General features: G+C 57.0%; 1 protein-coding gene and 1 long non-coding RNA gene across 2 annotated transcripts in view; one reads left to right on the top strand and one right to left on the bottom strand.

The window, feature by feature from the left end:
- RGMA (repulsive guidance molecule BMP co-receptor a) lies at positions 1-24732 on the bottom strand. The gene is made up of 4 exons (XM_067003771.1): positions 24577-24732; positions 18083-18198; positions 5623-6134; positions 1-3168 (listed from the first exon to the last, which is right to left on the bottom strand). Exons 1-4 carry the CDS (start codon positions 24588-24590, stop codon positions 2458-2460), a joined length of 1353 nt encoding a protein of 450 aa, XP_066859872.1. The 5' UTR covers positions 24591-24732; the 3' UTR covers positions 1-2457.
- Positions 18752-25578, top strand: part of LOC136791685 (uncharacterized) — a 73741-nt gene continuing 66914 nt past the window's right edge. Inside the window, exons 1-2 of the long non-coding RNA XR_010834183.1 lie at positions 18752-20844; positions 22074-23892. This is a non-coding gene — a long non-coding RNA (uncharacterized lncRNA). The remainder of the gene's footprint in view (positions 20845-22073; positions 23893-25578) is intronic.

The following is a 25578-nucleotide window of genomic DNA, read 5'->3' as shown; positions in this document are numbered from 1 at the left end:
AACAAAACGAGACCCACTAATTTATTGTCAAAAAAACCTCAAACTTTACTTGCATTTCTCTCAATAAATAATTTACAGTATATACACGTGGTGACTCCCGTGGGTCTGAACGCAGGGAGGAGGTGGGGGACATTCTCATAATGTCCTCCCTTTACCTATGTATTTCTTTCGTTTCCAAGTATCGGGTCTTTCTTGGCCACACTTCACCTTTAACCAGAACTGGGTCAAACACAACCAAAATAAAGTGCTTCACTGTTTGCTTCTAAAATATGGATACCCCAACCACCCTACGACAGCTGACCACCACTGGAGCGCTCACCTGGCAGTGGGACTGAGCCACATGGTAATCAAATATAATTTCCTTAGCTTTAAATTACCCCTGAGCCACAGCAAATGTGTAAGAGGGTTTATAGGAAAGGAAGGTCTTATGGGAAGGATGGCCTTGTTGGCATGCTGTGGCTTGGCCAGCTGAGACCACTTTTGCGAAGCAGCATGTCTTCAGAGGGGATGCTGTGCACAGTCGCTGTTATCTATGGGGTAATATGGCAAGAAACAAATGTTTCCCCATAGCCAGTGAGAAATTTTGGCTTTCAAAACTTGGGTTTTGAATTTCTATAGACAAATATTTGGATCTTTCTTTAATATGGGAAACAAGAAGTCCAAATCAGCCTGGCTGAGCAATTAGTGCATTGGGAAGCCAAGCTGTCCCATGCCGCGGTCCAGTGGTTGGTCTCCTCAGTGCTGCCAAACTGTGATATCCTTATTTTAAAATCTGCCTAAACAGAATACCTGGGGCACCAGCAAACAAAGCAAGGAGCAAAGTAGTAAACACATTTTTTTTTTGTTTGTTTTGTTTGTATGTTTGTTTTTCTTTCCTTAAACACTTAAAAACCAATTACATCTCTTCATCTGTACAGTCACACGAGATCAATGCCAGGGCTCTATATATTAAAGAGACAATATAAATTACATCCATTGACACAATTTTGCATTTCTCTGCTGCTTTACAAATGGAGCTCTAGAGCTGTTAGGACACAATGAATAGTCACATTGAGTATTTACACCAGGCTGCCTCTTGGCACCAGTTCAGACTGCCAAATGTAGCCTATTCCCACCTCTTTTGGTGCTAGCTTGTCTTGTCATGCCCAGAGACCTCCCTTGAGCAGGAGGTTCCCCCAAGGGTGACACATGTTTTGGGGTTGAGTTCTGGGAAATTCCCCCTGAGGAAAGGAGGGGAAATCCATACAGAGGTCTCCAAGATGCAGACCAAAGGTGGTCTCGCTGTTTGTTCAGTGAGCAATGAGGTGAACCACAGAGGAACACGGAGAGGAAGAGGTTGGGCAGCACAACATGGTGGGGAAGGGAGATTATCAATGATTTTGAGGCAGGGAACAGATATTTGGGGGTTGTTGGGGGGGGGGGGGGGGTCCTCTGCTGCATCCTGTCTCCTGGCTGGATTTCTAACATTGCCCCATTCCAGAGTCAAGCCCAGAAGGGCTTAAGGTGCAACGGGTCTGCAATGGGGATGCGAGTCACGGCCCCAGGACGAGGAGCAAAGCAGAGACCTAGCAGCAAACAAACAGAGAGGGACGTTCCTGCTCCGGGACCTGGCTGATCCGCGGGCAGGCAAGGGGTTGTGGGGCTTGAGGGGGTACAGAGGGGGTCTCCCACTGAGCAGCCTCCCCACTGCCAGTTTTAGGGGAGTAAATGGCGCAAGGAGCTCGTCCGTCGCCAGGCAGAAGTTAAAGAAATCACTTGAATACTGGCCAGGTTTCTCCTGTCGCAATCAAGAGTCCTCAGTGGGTCTGGGCAGAGACAAGGGAGCCAGAAATAGAACTATGGAGTGAATCAGCTGAAAGAAGTGGCTAAAATTGGAGATGCCCTTTGAACCACAGAGAACACAAGCCGAAGCTTGAGGACCATGTCCTCCTTCCACCCAGAAGGTGCCTCGTTCCTCTCTGTGGCCAGCCCCACTGTTCCAGCCCCTACCTGCTGCTTTGCATCGCCTCCTGCAGCGATGGGGCTGTGTGAATATGCACAGCCCAAAAAAACGGAGCCCAGCCCCGTCATGCTCACGGCTCCCTAACACAAAGCCACGTTCACACATGCCAACATCACAGTCACCACGAGCATTCTCGGGACCATAGGGGTGCTGTGCAAGGTGGGGGATCCCCAGCACCCACACTATGGGGAGGAGGAGGATGAGGATGATGGAAAGTGAGGAAGGACCACTCGAGGTGCAGTCCAGCAAAATCTCCCAACTGGTCCTGGGAGCATCATGCTCCTCCAAGAACAAGAGCTGGGGAGGACCAGGTGCTGTAGAGAGGGGCTGAGATCTGAGGACGATCCTCTCGCTCCTCACCGGATCCCCCTTCCAACCTCTCCTCGTCTGGCGCTGCTGTCTTGTCCCTCATCCCCTCCTGCTCCCCTTTCCCCACAGTGCGAGGGAGCAAACCTCTACAACAAACCCAGCCAACACTGACTCAAACACAGCAGTGCAACCCAGAGGGCAGGAGGGGCCCGGGGGAGCCCCGAGGGAGCCGCGTTGCCCGGGGCGAGGTCCCGTGTCCTTTCATAGAGGTGCAATTTGTCTTTGTTGGAGTGAAGCATCTTCACGTCCTCAAAGGCGTAATAAGCAGCCAGCATGAAGTTGACGTCCCCCGTGGTCAGGAGGTCGAAGACGCAGGACTGGAAGTAGAGGTCCTCTACGGGCAGCTTTTCCCTGCACTTGGCTGTGGCCGATTCGTACGTGAAAGCCTCGGGGGGGGCCTGCAGGCTGGGCCCCTTCCTGCGAGTGCGGCCCTCAGCGGCCTGAGCCGAGCGGAAGGTCTGGAAGTCAATCTGTTGGTTGAGCGGACAACCGCGGAGGCACAAGTAGAGGCCCTGACTGTCCCGGTCCTCCACGGCGTTGACCACCTCCTCTGGCATGCGCACGGCGAAGGTGAGGTAGCGGCCCACCTGCCTCACCACGATGGTGGTGCCGATGTACTTTGCCTGGATCTCGATGTGCTGCCCCGACACCTTCTCGGTGATCTTCAGGCTGTTGGCTCCGTGCTTGTCCCCACCGTTCTTGGAGCCGTCAGCAAAGGCAGCGGGGAGCTCGTCCATCTCCGCCTGGTACACTTTCTGGTCCACGCACTCCTGGAAGCTCTTGAAAATGATGGTGAGCTGGCGGGGGGAGGAAAGGAGGAAAAAAGGGCAGAGGGTTACAACCAGTGCTGACCACCCAAGAGCACACAGACAACAGCAGGATCAATGTGGGAGGTGGAAGAGCTGTCTGCTCAACCCAGCTAGGAGCGTGGCCTAGCTCATGGGTAAACACTTCTTCCTAAGAAGCTGCTCCAAATTTTATACACCCGTACTGCTGGCTGCCCCAGCTTTTAGACACTTAAACACGGTCATCCTGCTTCAAAGCTGAGGACACCATGCGTGGAGGCAAGACCCAGAGGCTGGACGTGATGTCCCACCTGGATCTGTGCTGTTATCAGCAGGCCCAGCACAGCAGCTCCCATGCAGCTGGGGCTGGTTGGATTATCGCTAGTCGCAGGCTTGTGGTGGCATGCTGGTGCACGCAGCGCCGTCTTGCCTCCAGGGCCTGGCAGCCAGCAGAGGGGGACGAGCCCTGACTCCTGTAGGTGGTGGAGCTTCTCTGGCTCCCATGGTATTTACATCCCACAGGCCCAGCCTCCTCCCCTCCCTGGCTGTTTGTGAACCAACAGGGTCTTCTCCCCTGCCCCCCGGGCCATGTTGTGCTCCATCTCAACCACGCAGACCCACGTGCATTTTCAGGATGTTCAAGTGGGCAGGCTCTCCTGGAAGGGATGCAGGTGCAGACTGAGCCCAACATCCTCCCCACCATCAACCGGTTCAAACCTGGGTCCCTTGCTGAAGAAACCACCTCACAGCCCTTCCTCCTCCCTTGCCAACCTGGCTTCGGGGGGGGAAGGCCTGACACGGAGAAGGAAAAGCAGACTTTGCACCTCTTTCCATGAGGGAGGAATGGGAAGGGGGACACCCCCCATGAAGGAGCAGACTGAGAGTGGGGAACGGGGCAGGGCCGGAGGAGAGGCAGCTCCCGCAGCCACGTGGCAGACAGGCCGAGGACAGGGTACAAAGGGGAAAATGGAGGCACCCCAAGGCCTGGGCTGCGCACGGTGGTGGCTCCAGAACTGCTCCCAACAGGAACCCAGAGAGCTGGCAATGTCCCTCTCTCCCAGCACTCCTGCACTGAGCACACAGACACTCCCAGCCCCACGGCAGCCCTGCTGTCCCCTCCTCAGCCATGTCCTCAGGCACCACCTTGCCCTGGCCTTCGGGCTGCACTACTCCTCCCAGAGACCTTCTCCGGGTCCGGCCCTGTATCTGCCTGAAGGAATAAGGGTAAGGTCAGAGACGCTCAAGCAGAAACACAAAGAGCCCCTTGGACCAAGAGGCTCCTGTCCTTTCCAGCAGCACATGGTCCTCTAGCAGTGACCCAGTAACGCTTCCCATAGCTCGTGCTGCAGATCTCATGACTAATCTCTCCTCACCACAAGCCCGTGAGGCAGAAAAAGGGCTCAATTAAAGTGGTGATCTTGGGTTCCAGCCTAGAAATCGTAGGTCCCTGTGTCCTTAAGGGACCGCCTCCCTCAAGTCAGACTTATTTGCAAGGCATTGGCAAGTTTTGAATGCACTTTGGTAGGTAAGGAGTTTAGAGCATCAGGTATATCTAAGGAAGTTTATTAGGGATATGTCAAAACCAAAATGTCAGCTCCAGCTCAGGCTGAAACGGTCACGGCCAGAGCTGAGAAGCGGTGGCCCTGGGAACTGCACGGCCTGTCATGCTCATGCTACTCAGCTCTCCCCTAGCTCAGGGGCCGGCAGGTCTCCCAGGCACTGTGGGACAGGACACCTTCCAAGAGCAAGACGGCTCCTCCTGAGCCTCCCATAGTTTGGCACAAGAAGTGGCTTCAGCTTTAGAGCACGTGCACCACAGGGCAACGTGACAGCATGTCAGCTGCAGGTCTCTCTTGAACCCGAGGCTGTGTCACACAAGTCCTGCTGTGTCACAACAGCGTGTTTGCCCTTGGGTTTTCTCAGTGTTCACTCTGTTCCTCTGGGATGTTTACTCAGGCTGTCACAGCACTGCCAGAGCAGACTGTACCCCGCAAAATGCCACGATCTGGCTGCAAACCAGAGAGACAATTACAAGCCCGGGCAGCGGGAAGGCAGCTGGAGGAGCTCGGCTCCCTGCTTGGATCTCAGGTGTCCTCCGTAAGTGCTGCCATCATTCCTGGTCTGTCTGTGCACCTGGAGTCACCCAGGTGGGAGCCATCTTAATTTGCTACCCCCCTCTTTTGGCCATGATTGCCTTCTGAACTGCAGCATCTGAGCCTGATAACCATGATGGGGCTGGGCATGCCCAGGAAGAAACCGTGGGCATTTAAATACAAGCGGGGACAGAAGAAGAAAGTCTAGATGGGTATCTGGCATTTATAGCCAAGTGTTCATGTTCAGAGGGGCTCTAACCCACTCTCATCCTCCTCAGGGAGATGTGCAGACGGTGGAAGAGACCAATGGTGGAAAGAAGGGGCATGCAAAAGCACCCCCACCCCTGCTCACAAGGCTGTGCCCAAGGCTCACCTTGCTGGTGGCGGTGGCCGAGGAGCCAGGCAGCACCGGCGTGTTGGTGACCTGGACGTTCAGGTAGTTATTGTCTATGAGCGGCCAGGCCCCTTGCACCTTGCAGGTCTGGAAGGTGTCTGTGAAAGTCCTGAGGTGGGGGTCCCCGAAGAGCCCGCAGTGAGTATAGTTGGGGGCGGCTGAGTGTTTGTGAAAGCTCTTCTCGTAGTGGCAGATTTCGGGGCTGTCGGAGCGCTCCTGGCTGTCCCCGGGGGGCAATGTCCGGAGGCGGGGTTGGGACGTGGGGCCATCCTTGGAGCAGTTGTGTTGCACCATGAGATCGTCTATGCCATGCACGGCCGAGTGGTAGGCCAGGTCGCCCCTGCAGGTGCGGGCGGTGCGGCGGGTGCAGTGCGCGTAGGCGCGCAGCGCCGTGCAGAACTCGGGGGCCTCCTCTGCGCCCAGGTGGTGGGAGCCCGACGTGGCCGCCCAGAACTCAGAGTTGCACTTGAGGATCTTGCATGGAGACGTCACTGCGGGGAAGGGGGAAGCAGGGCGGGAGGAAAACACGAAGTGGTCAGCGCTTGAGTTACCAACTCTATCCCCGCCAAAAAGCTGGTGTCCCCCTCCCGCAGCCCGACTTCCTGACGTTGGCCGCACCGCGTGATGCGACCTTGAGATGTGACCCTCTCACATGAGCCGGCTCTTACACAAGGCTCTCAAAGCCAAGGAAACCAACAGGATCTGCCCCAATTTAAGGCAAGAAGGGAAAGAGCAACCAGCCTTTAGATGAATGCTCCTCGGGGGAAAACCAGGGTGGGGAAGAAAGGGATGTATTCATTAACGAGATAAGGCCGGGTCATTAATGTGGTGGGATACGGAATGGGGTTATTAATGTGGTGGGAGATGCAATGGCATTTTTTTATGCCTTTTTAGGGCTTGACGTTGAAAACTCTGTGAATTACTGCGTGTTTAGCTTTATTTCCCCCGTGGCAAATATCTGTATGCATTCCTATTTCTCCTCCGGGAGCTTGGGGAGACCCCTGGGCGCCCCTCCCCTGGAGCATCCCACACAACACCGTGTGCTGCACCCCGTGGGTGCTCGGGGAGCCCAGGAACGAGGCGGGAGGCTCGTTCCCTGCCACGGCCCATGGGGAGAGAACAAGAGGCTGACGCAGAGGAGAAAAACCGGCACAGCAGGGTGCAGGGTGCCAGCCTCCCCGCTCGCCTGCCCGCCTTTCTCCAGATGGAGAAGCCGAAGGCAGCAGAGCTCTGCTGGGCTCAGTACTTGCTGGCAAGCCAGAGGAAAGCAAAGGAAATTTGGATCCTGAATTTTTATTTTTTTTGCCTTTTTCCCTCCCCAGTGCCTATTCCCCAGGGCTGTGTGGCTTCCCTGGAGCAGAGTTGAAAGCAGCTGTGCAGAAGCACATGGCCTCCATTGAACGTCGCACAGACACTGCTCTCTCTGCCTGTGCCAATTTGGAGCCCTGCTGGGTGAACCCGGGCTCACACCACTTAAAATTCATGGTGTTTTCCTTCCTCTCCTCTTAATCAACCCCTTCAGAAGGCTTGGAGACTGGATGGGATCAGGCACAAAAGGCAGCGGAGCAACAAGAGAAAAAGCCCCACCGTTTCCAGATGCTTTTGCGGTGCCTTGCGCAGGCATACACGTATATTCCTGTCTCGGCATTTGTTTAGAAGGAGGCTGGCAATGTATCTGTGCCAAAATAATTTCAGATTTCTTTAAAGAGAAAGTTACAGAACCCAGCATTGTTGCAGGGAAAACAGTGTTTTAGTTTCAAACATTGCAGCGCTGGAAACCTAAACATAGTTGGTGCTGGAAAATCAGGAGGGCAGACCAAGGCTGTAAAATGCTCAGCAGTCCAGCTTTAAGGAAGCCTCACGCCTCTCTCCTTCCAAGAAGACTGAAGTGCAAATAGGAAACGGTGACAGGTTCCTCACAGTTTCAAAATATGTGCTTAGTAAACGCAGATGCTAGCAACAGCTCCGAGAACCCAGGAGCTGTTTCATCTTGGCAGAGTCCAATTTAAACCTTTGCGTCCTGCTTTCACTTGCCATCAGCCGGAGGTGACCTGATAACAAGCCTTTGACCTCGGACAGGGGTCGGCATTTCTGCTAAGCCTTCTGCATTTATGGGCCGGATTTAGAAGAATTTATAACTTCATGTCCCCCCCCTTCTCAGCCCTGAGCGTTTGGATTTCCACCAAGGACACTTTGCTTATCGGTGGGCCATCACTGCCAGCTGACTTGCAGTGCAGTGCATCGCTCGGTGTTTTTCTCTGGATGAGAGATGGTTGGGAACGGCTCGTTACCCACAGACACAAAAGCCTGGATCCTCAGTGCTAAGCACCTTGGCTCCAAAGGATATGCATCCGCACGTGGCTGCTGTAGCTAGCACAGTGCCTAAATGCAGCAGGAGAAGGAAAGAAGGGTATTCAAGGCAGCTCTCTGAGGAACGGCGGCATTAATGCAGGCGGTCTCACGCATGCCACAGTTTTGGTGAAGCCATTGGAGTGATGGCAACAAGTCAGCTTGCTGGCATGGGGAGTGCAAGCAGGATGGATGTGGGTTTACTGGGGTGTGAAATAAGGAAATTGTATCTCTGCTGAGACACTCGCGGCACGGCTTTGCAGATCCTCCAGGACCCTCCAGGTGGAAGGTACAAGCTAAAGGAGTGTGGAGAAACACGACTCATGCCACTACTGCCGGCTGCCCCATCCACCTGTGGCCCCAGGAGCCTTGCTCTCCCAGCAGTTACACCTAATGCGGTGCTTGGGGGTGCCCTGAGGCTCCACAAAACCCAATGTGCCTCCCCTGCAGACAGACGTGGCAGCAGCACGGCCCCAAGAGGAGCAGGAGGACATGTCCCTGGACGGGCAGGACCACCAGCCCCTACTCTCAGCAAAGCACCAGGACGTGCTGTGCAGGGCAGCCCAGAGCCAGCCCAGCCTGTGGGATGCTCCAGCCCTTCTGATGGGATTTGTAGCGGGAATAAAGCCACAGCCTGCTGCTCTTTAAGGGCACGCTTCATTTACTTGGACTGGGAGATGCAGCCATGACCTGCGGCAGCCTACGCACAGAGCAGGCTGGCTGAGCTGCAGGGGAAGGAGGTTTTCCTCCTGTCTCCAAGTGACGATGACCTTCCTGGTGGGACATCAAGCTACGTGTCTTTGCAAAACCACCACAGAGGAAGCTGGGGCTGTAGCAGGCAGTAAGCCCTTGGGCAGCCCCTGCTGCAAAACTGCCCCCGATAGCCAGCGCCAAACACATCCCCGCGCCGAGCATCCCACGCTGCTGCACCACCAAGGGTCACTCCTGACTTTATAAGGTCCTGATTTAAAAAAACAACAACAACAAAAGAAACTAAAGTAACCAGGAGGGCAGGGAAGCCTCTCTCTTTCCTCCCTGGGCCTGAAGGGGGAGCGTTTTTCTTTAAGATGTTATCGCTCCGGTTTTGGCACCGGTCCCCTTTTTGCTGTTTCGCTCATGGCCCCATATAAGGCCAGATTTCCAAGCCAGGTGCCTTGGCGGCAGCGCGCAGGGGCGGTGTGCGAGCGGGGCCGTGCACGCCTGTGCTTTCCCATGGACGCTTCTCCCATCGCCCCGGTGGTTTGGCAAAGCCTTGGGGGGCTGCACAAGGGGCATCACTCCCTCGTCTCGCCGTGGTGGGGTGGGAATGGGGACTGGTGGCCGGGTGGCCGGGGGTTTGCAGGCAGGGCTCAGCATGGCTTTGCTCCCGTCACCGGCTGGCACAGCCTCAATCTTCCTGCGCCTGCCTGCTCAATGTGGCGATTGTGCGGCACCTCAGGCCCGCAGGCACCTGCGTGACTCAGCCCCGGGTTAAGCCATGTGGCTGCCACCAACGCCACCGTGCTGGGGACGCAGCAAAAAGCCACCACGGAGGAAAGCAAACGCGCCCTGCTCCCCGCTCCCCGCTGGGCCTTGTCCCCTGGCAGCAGCTTTGGCACGGCCGCGCAGGCTCATTTGTACCCGGGCCAAGGAGCGATGTTTATTCAATTTCACGTAATCTATTTTCCATCTACTCACAATGGATCTGTTTTTCAACCACAGATGACTTAGCACGGAAACGAACCCCTCTCAACCAGGAACCCAGCGAGGCTCTGCAGGACCTGCGTGACGCTCTCGTGGCTGGGTGACACCGCCACCCCGGTCTGTGGCGAAGGGACCTTTGTCCCAGGGACCGAGCAGTGCCTCCGACGCGTGGCTTCAACCCCTGGTAGCCCAGCCACTTCCCCAGGTGGGGACTCAGTGCCACTCAAACAAGGGACAACATTTCCTTCGGTACCTGGAGGCTGGAAGTTTGGGAAGGTTTAGAGTTGGGGAAAAAAAGCATTAAATCGCCCGGCCCTCGACAGTCGGCCTGCACGTAGCCTGGTGCCTGCGTTTGTTCAAGTGCACCTCCCCGAGGACTTCTGCAGCCCGAGGTGACCGCAGGCTGAAAAGCTGCCCCTGTTTCAGGAGTTTATCACCTCTACAAAACGCAGGTCTCGGTCCTAAGTGGATTTTATCTGACTTCATTGTACGGACGTAAAAAGAACCAGCAATTTTCTCCAAAGCAGTAAAAAGTCCGTTAGTACCCAGCGTGTTTCCCGCAAAGATATTTACACACTGCAATCAAGTCACTTGTCAATCCTCCAGATAAGCTAAACGGTTTGCACTTTTAAGTTCCCACTGGAAGGTGTTTGCCCAGCCCTACAATCAGCCTGCTGCCTCCCTTCCCCACGGCAGGAGGTTTCTCTGCAAAATTCACCGCCCCGACGGGCACTGCGGACGTGGGACGTGCGCTCGCCCCGGCCCGGGCACACAAAAATCGCGGTTTTCTCTCTCCGCATCGCATGAAGCTCACTTCCCTGCTCCAAGAAACCAGCCTTCAGGCAGCCCTAGCACGCGGCCACGTCTGGAGGTGCCGGTCAGAGCCACGCTGTGCTCCCCTACAGCAGCACATCTCCGCTAGATTGCACGCTATTAAATTAAGCGTTCAGACCGACTACGCGCACGCATCCAACTTTAACAGCCAAACTTTAACAGCCTTCTAATTATCAGTGCCCCCCCTATTTTCCCTTCGGCTGGTGTCAGGTTACCGGGATTTCATTTACCCAAATCATGCTCGTTCAGAAAACCAGCACAAAACCAACAATTCGTCTCTTCCCCTGTAATTTCTCTAGCAATGAGAATTACTGGAAATTAGTTTCAGTAAGCAAAAGCCAATCCTTTTAAGACTCTTGGGTGCATGTTAACCAGACCTGTTAATTTTAAAGTGTTCACTGCTAAGAGATGTTGTTTAATATCCTCCTGGTTACTAACGGGCTGGAAAGTATTTCATCACCCACATGTGATGCAAATACATCATCCTGCGTTTTTCCAAATCCGCGGATTGAGGTGTAGATGTGCAAGCCTCACATATGCAGTAAAAGGTTTTTTTTCGGAGAACACAGTAAAACGTAATTACCTTTGGCCTCACATCTGAGCACGTAGACTTAGGCTCCTAAACACATATTTATTTAAGTAATCTAAATAAACATATTTATGCTGACACCTCAATAGGAAAGGCATGGTTCTCGGAGGTGTTAAATACCAGCGACTTCTACCAGCTCCAGCTCCTGGCCGGCCACCGCTCGCAAAAGAATGATGGGAAAAAGAGTTAAAAAACCAGATTGCTCCTCAAAACGCTGCTGAGGGGACCTCTTCCTGCAAGATTTCGGGAGCCTGAAGCAAGACCCAAGGGGATGAGTGGCATCACCCTCGCATCCAGCCCCACGACCCGTCCCCAGCCTCGCTGGCCATGCCGGGCTCTTCCAGCGACCTCCTTTGAACTGCTAATCAGACCCAATCTTGCCGAATAATAGCCTGCTTATTATTGCCTCGTTTGCATAACAAAGAGGCCCAATAAAACTGATTTGACTGTGCTCAGAGGGGGTGTGAAAGATCAGCCCTGAGAAAAGAGCTGCAGGAATGCAGCAAACTGCTCCAAAGCCTCAACCCAGGAAGAAAGACAATGCAATTTGCCATCAAGAAAAGCCCAATAGACCAATAAATTACCCATGTGCAAAGGGATCAGCTCAGGTTTCAGCTGCACTGGAGCGGGGGGAGGAGGACCAGGAGGAGGGAGCTGCAGGAGAAAAAGAAACCTGCCTCTCTCCAAGGGCTGGAGCTGCCATTTGGCAGGGCGTTGGGCATGGGGAGGTTGGCTCAGCGCGGGCACCTTCCACGCCAGGGCTTGTGCTCTGCGCGCCCGCTGGCAGAGGCTGAGGATGTGCTAAAGGCAGGTGAAGGGCGTGCTCGGAGCTCCTCTGGGTGCATCTGAAGTGTCTCTTTCTTAGTCCAGTCCTTGTCTTGCTCAGGAAGACGCTGGGGAAAGGCCTCGCCAGGTAACGTCAAAAGGAGGACGCAGGAGGAGTTTCCCGGTCTCTGTCACTGCAGCACCTCCCTCGTGTCCTTGGTGCCGAGTTCACGGCCCCCCATCTCTCCTCTCCTGGCATCGCAGACACAGGGCAAACACGGGCAGGAAAACTGCAGAGTCAGTGCCTTCGCTGGCCACGGCACGAAGTGGTGGATGCTGACGAAGGAGCCCGTGACGCTCCTGTCACTTAGTCAGCTCTTTTGGCTCCCAGAGTCCTCTTACTGCAGACACGGCATGCTCAGGGACAAATACATCTCCCCCCAGCCTGCTGGCCGTGCTGGTGACGCCCGGCCAGCATCGCTCCTCCAGGCCCACCCCAGCATCCCCTCGCAGGGAGACGGGACCGCTGGCACCACTGGTGGGGGCAGCAGCCATGAGTCTTGGAGTTCACAGCCGGGGCCACCTGAAGGTGCCGTCCTGAGAGGTATCGGCAAATCTTGAGGAGTTCAGGAGGCACGATGGACTGAAAGGAAGAACAAGCATCTCCAGCTCCAGCTTCACGGTGGGATTCAGGCTTCAGCAGTGCCCTCGGCACAGCTGGTGAAGCAGCAGCCTGGTGTCGTGGTGGTGGGTTGGGAGGTTTTGCTCCATGGATGCAGACTGAGAGCTGGCGGATGGAGGAAGAGGAGGGAGGGAAGCGACCTTCTTTGAGTCTTCGTCTGCAGAAGGATGCCAATGAACACCACGGCTCACCACGGGATGGGAAGCGGGGCTCAGTTGTGCCAGGACTGCCCACCTGGGCCTTCCCTGGGAGGACCCAGCTGCTCTCCCAACACCAACCATTCCTGGCAGCGTGGAAACCTCCTCGGCAGTGCTCCATTTTACAGGGGAGGACACTGAGGCCGTGCAGGGATTCACTCGAGACGAGCCCAGTGGGGAGCGAGGTGTTTTTCTCATCCCCTGCACGAAGCATCACCCTCAGCTTCCTCCTCCACCACCACCTGTTCCCCATCCCTCCAGAAAAGGCACGTCGGTACCCAGACGCTGCACAAGGAGCAGTGGCCACCTCCACCGGCCACCAGCCCCGCGGTGGGGCAGCCCTCCAGCACGGCTCCCACGGGGCTGGCGGCCCCGCAGCCGGGGCTGGTTCGGGTTTCCAGCACCTTGCGCCGAAGCCGTTTTCCCAGGGTGCCTTTGAGAAGCGTTTGAAGGCACAGCTGCCACCCACCAGCGCCCGCGGGCCCCCCAGGTGTGGCAGCGGGTCCCTCGCCCTCCTCCTCCTCGCCCGGGCCACGGCAGGGCTGGCAGGGAAGCGCTTTATGCTTACAGGTGTGGATTCCCTCTAGGAATAATCATCCCCGCCGTGCTCTTGTGAAATTTCAACCCTTCAAACGCAGAGGTAAATGAGACACAAAATGAGGAGATGGAGAAAAGCCCGGAGCACATAAATCTGGATGAGGCAAATTTATACAATTAAACGCCTGCCAAAAAAATTGCGGCATCTCCGTCGGAGGCGTTGATTTGCGCGCAGGGCGTGGGGTGGCACGGCAGCTGTGACGGCCCCGCGAGTCTACCCAAAACCCAGGTGGGCACCCAAACAAACGCTGTGGCTGCGCTTGGGATGCAAAGGGACCGAGCTGCCCATGCGGATCTTTTATGAGAAAAAGTAACTTGGAATAACTTTCGGCCTAATCCCTTCCTGTCCTGCTGCTGCCCAGCCTTGCCCTCCATCCCTGGGAGGCCGGAGATGTGCTCTCGCACCCCCATGGGCTGCAAAGCCCAGCAGCAGGCTCTGTCCCTGCCACACGTCCTTTTCATCTCAGAGAGGCTGGCTGGAGCATCACACAGCAAGAAAAAAGGTAGCTGGTCAGCAAACCAAACCGCCACAGGTTGCTGTTAGAGCTTTGGCGACCAAAGTCAACAGGTGTCCTGGAAGGAGACAAAACCCAGGGAGCAGAAAATACTTTGGGCTCGAGCAAAGCTTGCTCTCTGCCTGACCCACAAAATCCCCCTTCTATTCAGGGCTAGCTCTGCTTGCTGGGAACTCAACGTCCAAGCTCTCCTCGGTGCTCAAGAAGTGGAAAGGGGGCCTCAACACCCCGCTGGCGGAGCACCCCGAAGGACTCGCTGTCCTCGCGCCTCCAGTGGCTCCGGGCCCCGCGCACCACGGCCGGGACGTTGCACAGAGCTGCTGTCTGTGCCTGAGAGGGTGCGTGTGTGTAGGAGCCAGCTTGTTCTCCGCAGCGAGAGCCCTATGACTTCATCAAGGGGATGGCATCTGGTTTTGCAGTTGGACATAATTCAATTCTCCCCCTTGCTGCAGGAATTTCAGCTGGTGAAGCAGTGATTTACTCAGCCCGGCTGCACTTGAGTGCAAAGCAATCTCCAGGCTGCAATCGAACGCCTTGTTATTTCGAGAGCTCATGGACAAGGGAATAAATGTCTTGGTGGTGATGGGAGCTCTTTTAATCCGAGCAGTTCCCAAGCGCAGGTTGCAAAGCTTTTTAAAGGCATTTAGGGGCTCTCCCCTTGGAAGTGTGCTCCTGGTGCCACGCAGGGCCGTGCCCCCAACAGCTCCCTCCTGACCTGCAGCATGGGGACGGGATCTGCCAGGACAGCCAGGAAAAGGATGGGGCTCCCCTTCACCTGCCCCATCACAGCTGCATCTCCGAGCATCCTCCATCCTTCCCCATGTCCCTCTGGGTCTGCATCCACCCTGAGGCCACCGAGCCTCCTTCAAACCACCCGGGACCCCAACTGCTCTTTGGGTCCTGGGTTCCCACGCTCCCCATTGCTGCCCCTCATTCCACATTTGGCACCTGCTGTGATGGGCAAAGCAAACCAAACCCAGCAGCACCCCACGACACCCGTCCCACCGGGCCAAACACCCTCATTTTGGATTTATTTATTTTTTGCTCACCCCCAGGGAGCTGAGGGGGGGGGACCACAGCCCTACCACAGCCTTGGGTGGTTCATGAGCTGAGCCCGAGGGGAGCCCGCAGAGCTCGTTGTCACCGTGGCCCGGCTCTCTGGGGACAGCAGGTAGGTGCAGAGCCCCAGCGAAGCCCGGGGTCAGGAAGTTTTTAGGGCTGCACAGCTCTGCGAGCGCTTTCACGCGCACACCCATCTCGGCGCAGCTGCTTAGGCCGCAAAGAAGGAGAAACCTTGGCTGCTGCCACTGTAAACCCGAAGTCACGCCTGATATCTCCCCGTTCCCAGCAAGCAAAGGCCTGGGATCTCAGGAAAGCGATTTCTGGGGACGAAAAGCAAGGCGTCCACCCCATCCGTGTTAGAAGCCCGGCACCTCTGCTCAGCCCCACGCCGAGCCTGGCTGGCAGTCGCGGAGGACTCCCTGTTCCAAGTACGAGAGCAGCGAGCAGCAAAACAAGGAAGCCAAAATATTTCCAGGTTTACGTTTGAATCCCTCCCTCCTTTCCCTGCCCTGACAACGTCCCGCACAGGCGCCATCCTCCCGGCCCAGCTGGAGGGGAGCTGCCCTCAGCCGCCTCCGGGCCCCCCTCCTCGATTTCGGCTTAACGCTGCGATCCCATCCCTCCCTGCCGCCGAGACAAAAGGCGTTTATAACCCATCCTGCACACCTCCAGTAGGGCCGGGTCCTTACTGGGAATCGGCCGCCTCGCCTGGATGGACCAAGGGCAGAAAATCCCAGGTTTTTCTGGCGGCAGGCAAATCAGCCGAGGCGAGCCACAACCCGGGAAAGCTGAAGCGAGCCAGAGGACGAGGGGGAGAGCAAAGCCTGAAGCCTGCTTTTCAGAAGGGCTATTTCTAAAGGGCACGAAAGGATTTGCAAGAAAACTTGGTGCAGCCCCAGCTGAGAGGCGCTGGCAGTGGGTAGCCGCCCACCCTGGGACACCCCCAGGTGCCCACCGCTCGCCCCGACCCCAGGGGGGCGGCACCCAAGGGTGCTCGGCGCCGAGACCGGGGCCAAGCTGTTGGTGTGAAAGCAGCACAAGCGGGAATACGGCCCGGGCTGTGCGCGTAGGGGGGGGTTAAGCAAATAAATAAATAGGGCAGGACTCGGCGAGGCACTGATCCGACACGCCGGGCCCCGCGTGGGCTGCCTCGAGCAGCCCCTGTCAGCTTGGGGTTTGGGGGGGGGCCACAAAGCTTCACCGGGGCCACGCCGCCTCTTTGGGGTGCTGCTGAAACCCTGCAAACTCCCACGTTGGGTTAAAAAAAATAATTAAAAAAATAATAATAAAAAAAAAAGGGCGAAGGAAGCTTCAGGGAAGCATCCCCCCTTTCCCTATCTTCCCAGCCCCAAAACTGGCAGCGAGCCCCCCAGCAGCGCGCACGGGCAGCCCCGGCTCCGTCTGCGTCCCGCTCCCGCCGGCTCCGGATCGCCCCGTTTTGCCAGTTCTTTGCACCTTATTTGACTGCTGAAGGGAGAATCAAACAAAGCAGGCAGCCAGATCGCCTATCAAGTTCTTTCTTGCACCGTAAATCTCCCAGCCCCAACCGCTCGGGAAAGGGCATTATGGGTGCACTAAGAGGGTTTTTTTTTTTTTTTTTCCCCCCAAAAAACTGGGGTTTCAGCAGGGTCGGGGCTGGGAGCAGCTCCGCGCTGAGCACAGCACGGGCCGGGTTTGCTTTCCTGCATCTGGGCTACGAGGGAGAAGGGGGAGGAAGGGCGTAGAGCAGCTCTTTATTTATTTGCTGCATGTGTGTGCAAGACTGCTGCACCTACGGTTATGCAAAAGAAAGGCAGGGGCGAGTTAAAAATGTAAAAAGGGAAAGTTTGGCTAAAACGAGAAGATAAACAAACCGGGAGGGTGAAGCGCCGGGGTTTTTCTTTCTCCCTCCTGCTTTCGCTCGGGTCTTTCCCCCCCCCCCCTTCTTTGCAAATGAAAAAAAAAAAAAAAAAGAGGGGAAAAAAAAAAAAAGGAGGTAAAGAAACTGGAGAGTTTGGGAAGGAACAAATCCGCCTCTGTGGACTCGGCTTCCCCTCCCCCAACAAAAACAAGCACTCAGGGCTTGAAGGAATTTGCAGGCAGAGATCTGCCAAAAACATTGTGAAAAACTATGGGGGATTCATTGGAAACAGATGGCGTTTTCAGCTGTAATTCTGAAATTCTCTCCTTTTCTGACACAATGCAAACAACCGGGGGATGCGGGCCGGGGGCCGAGCGAGAGGCGCAAGGCGCGGGCTGGGGGGGGGGGGGGGGCCCCTTGGGTGCCCCCCCAGCCATTTGCTTGCACCCCCCTCGGCCAGGGCAAGGGAGGGGGGGATTTTTAATTCTCTTTTTCTCCCAGCCAAAACACGGTGCGAAGCCTGCAAAACCCAAGAGAGGCCGGGGAAGGAGCCTGGGGGGGGGCACACCGCGCTCCGCGCCCCCCGCGCATCCTTCGCCGCCCGGCCCCAGGTGCGCGGCGCGGCCCCACGGGGGGGGTCTCAGGGCCATGCCCCCCCCCTTCCTCCGGTCCCGATCCTGCCCCAGACCCCCAAAGCAGCCCCCCCCTTTTCCTCCCCAACCCCTCTCCGCTTTGCCCCTCTCAGAGCGCAAAGCGGGGGGGCTCCGCTCCGAGCCCCCGGCGGTGCGCGCACGGGCACAGATCTGGCACCGGGGGGGGTTCATCTGCCCCCCCCCCCCCAACCCCCAAATTTCATCGCCCCCCCGGGATGGGCACGGCGGAACCTGCCTGGCGGCCGCTGTCACCTCCAGCCCCTCGGCTGGGGCTTTTTTTCCCCCCCTTTTTTTTTTCCCTTTTTCCTTTTTTTTTCCTTTTTCTTTTTTCCTTTTTCTTTCTGTTTCTCTTTTTTTCTTTTTTTTTTTTTTTTTTTTTTTTCTTTTTCCGACCGTCTCCTTTCCCGTGAGAGGAGGCAGCGGGGAGACAAAGAAGGTGAGGGCAGGGAGCAGCAGCCTCCGCCAAGGCTTGGGGAGGAGGCAGGGGGAGCACCAAAATCCGAGCCCCCCCCCCCCACCCCTCCCCTCTCTCCCGGCTTATTTTCAACATGTGGCAAACTGCTGCAAAGAGAGGGAGGGAGAAAAGAGGCCCACGGGCAGGGGAACTGAGCCGGAGGTCCGAGGGCTGCGAGAAATAGGGGGAAATAATCTTGAAAACGAGGCTGTTCCTTACCTGAAGGGAAGATGCAGAGAAAGACAGGGAGGATTTGGAAAAGTCCCAGGGCTGTGGATCCTGCCCCTCTCCCCATACCCATCCATCCAGCTCGAGCTTTAACCACTATCCTCTCCCTGGAAGAAGAGTTAAAAAAAAAAAAAAAAGAAGAAAAAAAAAAAAAGAGAAGGGAAGAGAGAAAAAGAAAAAAAAAAAGGAGGGGAGGAAATAAATGAATCGAAAGAAAGGAACGGGGAAGGAAAAAAAAATAAAAATAAAAATCAAAAGCCCCACATGGCTCCGCGGAGCGATGCAGGGACGGGTGGCCCCAGCTCCGGTGGCCTCTGCACTGCGAGATTACCCAGCCTTTTCCTCCTCCTCCTCCTCCTCCTCCTCCTCCCCCCCGTCCCCCCCCCGCGCGGCCCCGCCGCCTGCCAATGCGCGCCGCCGGCCGCGGGGAAGGGGCGGGCTCCGCGCCGCGGCCATGGGAGGCGGTGCGGGGAGCGGGGCCGGCAGGGCAGGAGGCCCGGGAGACCCCCCCCATCCCGGGGAGACCCGTTTTGGGGACAACCCCCCCCCCTCCCCCACTGCCCGTGGGAGTACATTTTTTTATTATTATTATTATTTTTATTTTTTTCGCTCCCCCTTCGGTGACTGTTGGCTCTGCGGCGCGGGGGGCGGGGAGGGAAACTGAGGCAGGGAGCGGGCAGGGGGCTGGTGGGTGCGAGGCCGGGGGGGGGGGGAAGGTGAGGCCGCATCCTCTCCCCTGGCACGCGCAGCCCCTCCGTGCCGCCCTGCGCGGTGGGTGCGACCCTTCCGGCTGATTTAAAACCCCAAAATGGGTCAGAAACAGCAAATTTGGCAGCCCTGTGGCCCCGCTGACACCCCCTCGGGGCGGACGGCTGGTGGGACCCCCCCCCCCCCCCAAGTCCAGCCACCAGCCTGCCGCTGGCCGATGCAGAGGGTCACGCAGAGCTGTGCCCTGGGTGTGCAGCCCGTCCTTTTGCTGTTGGGGGGGGGGACAAATCCCACCGGCTGCACCCGGGCGGTGGTCCCGGGGGTCTCGCCGTGGCAGCGGGGGGCAGGTGGCAGTGCCAGGAGCCCCCTCCTTGCTCCCCAGCCACACGGGCGGAGCGGCAGCTGGGAGCACAGGGGTGTTTGCCTGCCGGGCTGCAAAATCCTGCCCTTTTCCACCCCCCTGCGATGCCACAGCAGGACGAGGCGAGCAGGTCGGACCTGCAGCCATCCCTGGGCTCTGATCCACCCAGCAAAAGGCGAAGCCAGGAGGGAAGCACCCCCCGAGCAGCCCACTTGGGTCTGCTTAAAATTCCCCTTGAAGGATGCTTTAGCCGCGGCGAGCTAAGACAACTTCGCTTCTGAATGAGGGTGCCCACGGGTGTAATACGCTTTAATTAATGCGCTTTAACTTCCTTGTTTTAGATCGTTAGCCCTCCTTTGATGGAGTGCCCCCTCGCCATCTCCGTGTTTTATCTCCTTTCTCTCGGGGGTGTTACACCAAGAGGAAAGGATGCCGGCTGCTCTCCGCCACCCCTCTGACAACGGGCCTTCCTCCCGCGGGTGTCAGAGGCCAGGGGTGCTCCTTGACTTGCTTCCAGCTGTCCTTGGAAATCCCCTTCTCCTCTGCCTCAAGGACGCTTCGTGGCGTGACAGCAGCTTCACAGCTCCAAGAGGAGTTTGTTCTTTCCTCCCCGTGATCCAGCCACGAGAAGTATCCCTGCAAAGGGAGCCGAGGAAGAGGAGACGGAGGTCGGTGCCCAAGGAGCATCGCCGTGTGTCTAGCCCCGGTGCTACAGATGAAGGAGGTGCTTCGCTGGGGCTTTGTCCGGAATTAAAACTGCTGAAGCTTTTCCATCTGGGACCCAGATGGGATCCAAAACTCCTGGGGCCTTGCCTGCTTGACGGGAGATCCATCTTGGTCCTGATCCTCCTACAGCTGCGCTCGGGTGATGTCCACCGGAGTCAGGGGGAGCTCTGTGTGCGGGACCGCTGCCAGAGCCGGGCAGGAGATGAAAGCTGGCAGGCCGCATCCAGACCTGTAGCAGAGGCAGTGTGGGAGGAACGCCTACCCCAAGCACCTCTTTGTGGGGGATGTCAAACAGGGGCAAATATGTCCAAGCCCTGCCAGCTGCTGCTACCACCCAAGAAGAAATGCCTGCCGAGGGGATGTGTGGGCAGCTGGAGCTGGAGGGGGCCCGCGAGGAAGCAAGGGGAAGGGGCTTTAGACCCCAAATCCCTTCCCCTTGCTCTCACCCCGCCCTCCCGCAATGCAAGCCTTGCTTTTGGTTCGATCTGTGAAAATATCCCTCCTGCTCTTACCCAGGCAGATGACGTACAGCGTGATCTATTTGTTTTTAAGGCACAAGCCGGCTGAATGGCCAACTTTTCAAATCCAGCTGCTAAATAGCTGCTGCGAGGCTGGTTGGGTTGTTTGACCTACGGCCCCCCTTTGGTATTGCTGTCTTGTGGCAAGCTGAGGCATTGAAATGATGGACTGGGATCCAGTTTGAGGCGTTATTTTTAAAATAAGATCCTTGTTGGAGCTTCTGCCTTTGGCTTAGGGAGAAGTGTGCTGCTGCACAGCCGTGCGCCGGTGCCCCTGGCTCCAGTTTGTAAAGCAATTGCTCCTTGATTTTGCTCAGTTGCATCATGCATTGCAAATGGGATTGCTGTTTTTGGCACCGATCAAAGCAGCGGATTTCGCTGGAGAAAACAACAGATGCGTCCAAGCCGTAACTGCAGAGCAGGAAAAGGCCCCAAATAAGGTGCGCTTTTACAGCTCCCGCTCCCCGTTCCACGTTTTTCAAGCAACCTCCACCTTCCTGATAGCTGAACCAAAGACCCGGGCTGAAAATCGCCCACTGAAATGCAGGCTGGGCGAAATTCGGATCTCCGCCTTGCCTGACGGGGCTGTCTCAGCTTGGCATTGGAGAACTGGGGAGCGCTGATCCCGTTTTCCCTTGCTTCTTTCCTTCGTGGAGCCTGGACGGGGCTCGGTGTTGAGGCTCGGTGCTCCTTGCAAACAGCATGTGGGCAACCACCCGCCGCTAAAATGCAAACACCTCTGAGGCTCGGCTCGGGGGCAAAGGCACATCCGTGGGCATCCGCACCTCGGTTCCCACGTTTAACCTCGTTACGGAGGGGTGCGAGCTTCTGAGCATCCAGGTGCCACGCACGGAGGAATCATGGCCAGTGTGAGCCCGTAGCATCCTGCCTGCTATTTGCAGGGAGATCACAGATCCCAAGGGATGCCCAGCCGGCACCGCTGGTCTGAACTTGGCTTTTCTGACCCTTTCCCAGGGCGCTCTGCCCCGTGCCACACCGTGCGTGTTTGTGGGCTTCAGCGGGGCTGAAGGAATGTGCCTAATTTGAACCCTAAGGTTTATAGGCGATGCCTCCCCTTGCTGCCTTCCTAATGGAATTATTCGACACCTGTAATTATATGGCTAAAATAGTAAATATGGGTATTTCTGAGGAGTGTAACTAGTAGTTAGAGGACTCCTGGTCTGCTCCTGACTCTCCGGTGAACTTCCCTTCATGCAGTGATCCCTGCACAGCTGCAGCATGTGTGCCTTTGCCTTGTCTGCCTCGGGACAAGGTGTCCAGAGGGTGCTGTTCGTGTCCTGGCTGGGGTGAGCTGTGATCAGCAGGGCAGGAAGCCTATCCTGAAACGTTCCATGTTGATACGTGCTTGGGTTAAGCAGCAAAAAGCTAATCACTCCCTAAAGGAGGAAGGGAAGTTTGTGGTGGAAACCCCCAAATGATTATCTGGGGAGGTTTGAGAACCGATTCCAAAATGCTCGTGGAAGTAAAAGCAAACACCTGTGTTCTGAAAGATTCCCTTATTAGAGAAAAAAGCCTCAGAACAAGAATAATGAAAAACCCACCCTTCATCTTTCCACGTCTTTTGTGTTTGTGATGCTGGGCAATGCTGCAGCTCCTTTTAAAGACCTTCCCTTTACTAATTTTTCCAATTTCTTTTATTATTTTGTAGTTTTCCTGGCTGATGGCAAGAACAGATGCTCTCCCTGAGCTGGGCACCTCGAAGCTGCCAACCAAGTGTCAAAACCCAGCGCACTCCCAACCTGCCCCCTGTACTGTGACGCCTGCAGCAGCCGGGAGCCCGGTGTCCCCCCGAGGTCTCACCAAAACCCTGCCCCAGCACCCAGGGACTTCACGGGGCAGGCGAAGGAGGTGGCATGGGCTGGGCTTTGCAGGTTGCCCGGCTCCTGCGTGGCAAAGAGCAGAAAAGAGTTGCCCAGCTGAGATAATCCACCGGCCCACAGCTGCCTCTGTGAACATTAGACTCGCCGATCTGCCTATGCAAAGAGAGGCCGGCGGGTCGAAGGTGGAATTAAATGTGGCTTTGTAGCACCAATAAATAAAGGAGAAACAGCGCGCTGTTGACTTGCAACTTCGCATCTGCTGAGAGTGACTAATTAACAGCGGCCCTAATTGAAGTCGCCGGGGCTCATCCTGCTTTGGGTTCGCTCCGCCAAGCGCCACAAAGTCATCTTGAAGTCACCAGGCTGCACAAGGCGAGGGGGAGATGGGCTGGAGGAAAGCTTCTCGTCTCACCCCGACAGAAAGTGGAAGATGCGGGGATATTTTCAGTGTGATCGAGGTCATCACGTCCATTTTTTTTTGGCTGGTGGCGTTCCTTCGTTTCTTCTCATTGCAAAAGCCTGGTGGGGTCGGACTCCTCCGCGGAGCAGCCCTCCCGTGTTCGGCAGTGTTTGGGGTGCTGCCTGGCCTTCACCTCCCGTGGATGTAGTTCTCTTGCTGGCCTGGCCTCCGCTTTGGGGTAAATATATCCAGCACTATCTCTCTAGTGTATCTCCTGCACGTCTGGGCTCCTCTCTAACAAAAAAATGGGCTGGGAGGTGCCCAAGAGCAAGTTCGGATGGCCACGTGTCAGCTCGGCAGGAAAGGTGGGCAAACCTCAGGCGCCCCAAAATAAACAGCAGGGAAGGATTCGCACCCAGGTCTGGGAGTTCAGCAGCGGAGACAGAAACGGGCTGTGTAACAGGACAGCGAGGCAACCTTGTCTTTCTCTGCTGCTTTTAATAGCTACTGGAGTCTTGAGAAAGCGCAAACGCAGCTCCCTAATTCCACCCCTCTACCTGACAGGTCAGCTGAGGACATCTCCCGGGGCTCCCCTAAAAGGTGGGGCACGGCATCGAGCGTCTGCAAATCTGCACCTTCAGCCTGCTGAGAAAGGGGCGCTCGAAGGGTCCCATGTGAAACCCAAACACTTTGCCCAGGTCCCCCCTCTGCTGATTCCTGGCCAGCAATCCAGCCAGCCCCCCGTGGGATGCCTCTTGGCTATGAGATGCGAAGTGACAGTGGCACCGCCTGATTTTTAATATTTCCCTGAATATCTGTTAAAGACACGCTCCTTGTGGGGAAAAGGCAAAAAAAAAATGAATCCATCTCTTCCGTAGGTATTTGAAGAAATGAAGCTGGGCTGGGCGGTAGCTTTCGTGGCGGGGGAGCAGCTGGGGGCGGCTGGGGCTGGGGCCCCACTGGGTGGTGCTGTTAGCCCTGCGCCGCCTGCAAAAGTATCCAGTTTATAAAATAAATGCAACCCAACGCCGCCTTAAACCACATGACATAACAGCAGCTCGCGAGCTCCCATTAAAATCTCAATTTGGGGAAATTGATTCTACCTCTGAGCAATTGCGATGCAATTACTCCAACAGGCAGCAATCAAGGATCACATCAAAACAACACCAAACTTTCATCTCCTGCCTCACAACCACCACCACAACAAAAAGCACCTGTCTTGCAAACGCAGCCCGCTCGCCTGAGACGTACGTAATGGTTAGGAAGAGCAGCGTGCAGGTCCCGGGCTGGAAGCAAGCCTCGACAGGGGCCGCTCGGGCTGGTGCCTCCGGAGTGTCCTGCCTCGGGGCTACATCCTGCCGCTTTACGCCGCTCCCAGCTGGGGTTTGGGGCTTTTTACGGGGCCGGGTCAGCAGGAGCAAGGCCGGCCGGGCTCCAGCTGCCCCTGCGCACGGATGCGGCCGCATCTGGCCAGCTGTCACCCCCTCCCAACCCGCACCCTGAAGCTTTGAGACCCCAGGGCTTTGGGGAGAGCTCCGCAAACGGAGCGCTCCCGTCCTGCCGCCGGCCGATCGGCCCCGTTATAACGGGAAGGGGGAAATATCTGGGGGGGAGTTTTGCGGGAAGGGGAAATATTTCCAATTAGCAGCGGCGGTCGGCAAGGGGTTACTCGCCGGGCTTAGCCCAGGAGGGAGCAGTTTGGGTGGCAACCATCAGCGGGGCGGATAAATGCAGAGCCGCACGCTCGGAGCAAGAAGGAGAAGAGCCAGGTTTGGGGATAAAACCGGAGGGAGCAGGAGGAGGCAGCTGGAGGCCGGTGGCCTCGCCGGGTCCCACCGCGGGAGCCAGGGCCATGCAGGGAGCCGGGGGCAGCATGCGGCTGGGGGGGGCCCCGCACAGCCCCCCAAAGACACCCCCCCCCCCCCCCTTACCTTAGCGGCCGCATCAGCCTCTCCAGCCCGCCGCGGGGTTGGCGCAGGGAGCGGTGGCTTATTCTTATTATTAATTATTATTATTATTATTTCTCCAGGAAGACGGGGGGGAGGGGATAAAATACGATAAAAATAAATAAATAAAATTAAAAAAAAAAAAGCCCAAAGAGCAGAGGTGGCAGGGGAAGGGGAGGGGGGGGGGGGGCGGCCCCCCCTGCCCTGGGCAGCGCAGCCCCGGTGGGGTGCAGCGGGGCCTCGCTCAGCGGGACGCGGGGAGCCGCATCGCCCTCCCGGAGCATGTGAGAGGCAGCGGAGGAGATAGAGCCAGATAGGGAGGTCTCCTCCCTCCCTCCTTCTTTCCCTCCCTCCCTCCCTTCTTCCCTCCTCCCTCCTTCCCCCTGCACTAGGAGCAGCATCTCGGCAGCAGGCAGCCGGGGAGGGAGGGCAGGAGCTGCCCCCCCCCCCCCAGGGTGGAGAGGAGGGGGAGATGGGGGGGGTCCCCGCTGAATCCCCCCCCCCCAGCACCCCCTGGGCAGGCAGAGGGGCTGGGGGAGGAACGGGGGGGTTGTATGGTTCCCCCTGCCTTGGAGAGGGGGGGATGCTCCACCTGCAGCGGGGGCTGTGCAGGGGAAGGGGGGATGTGGGGGGGCTGGGGGGGGATACCCCTCGATGGTGACTGAGGGCATCTTTCTGTTAATGGGGGGTTGAGGGGAGGGCTGGGGTCTGGGCAGGGCAGAGGATGCTCTGCAGGGATCTTTCAGGCACTGGGGAAGGGCTGGAGACCCCCGCGCTGCCCTGACAGCCCCCCCATGTAGCCCCCATCGCAGCCAGCCCCAGCACCCAGCCAGCCCCTGCAGCCCCCCACAACCCATCGGGGTGAGCCTGGGGGGGGGCACCCTGCTCAGACAGAGGTCTGGGGGGGGCTGGGTTTGGCCCGCACGGGTGCCAGGGTGCCTTCATTTCTGGGAAAGCTCCGGGTGCAAGGCTGTGCCAGCCGGAGTG

Source organism: Anser cygnoides, chromosome 11, assembly GCF_040182565.1.
Source record: "Anser cygnoides isolate HZ-2024a breed goose chromosome 11, Taihu_goose_T2T_genome, whole genome shotgun sequence".
NCBI lineage: Eukaryota > Metazoa > Chordata > Aves > Anseriformes > Anatidae > Anser > Anser cygnoides.
Note: the sequence above shows the minus strand (reverse complement) of the source record. Positions and strands in the feature narration are given on the sequence as shown.

Excerpts from the sequence above, each read along its gene's own strand:
- RGMA (XM_067003771.1), bottom strand. Across the intron at positions 6,135-18,082 it reads TCTCTGCATCTTCCCTTCAG|TGACGTCTCCATGCAAGATC; the intron begins GTAAGGAACAGC and ends CCTTCCCCGCAG. Across the intron at positions 3,169-5,622 it reads CGGCCACCGCCACCAGCAAG|CTCACCATCATTTTCAAGAG; the intron begins GTGAGCCTTGGG and ends TCCCCCCGCCAG.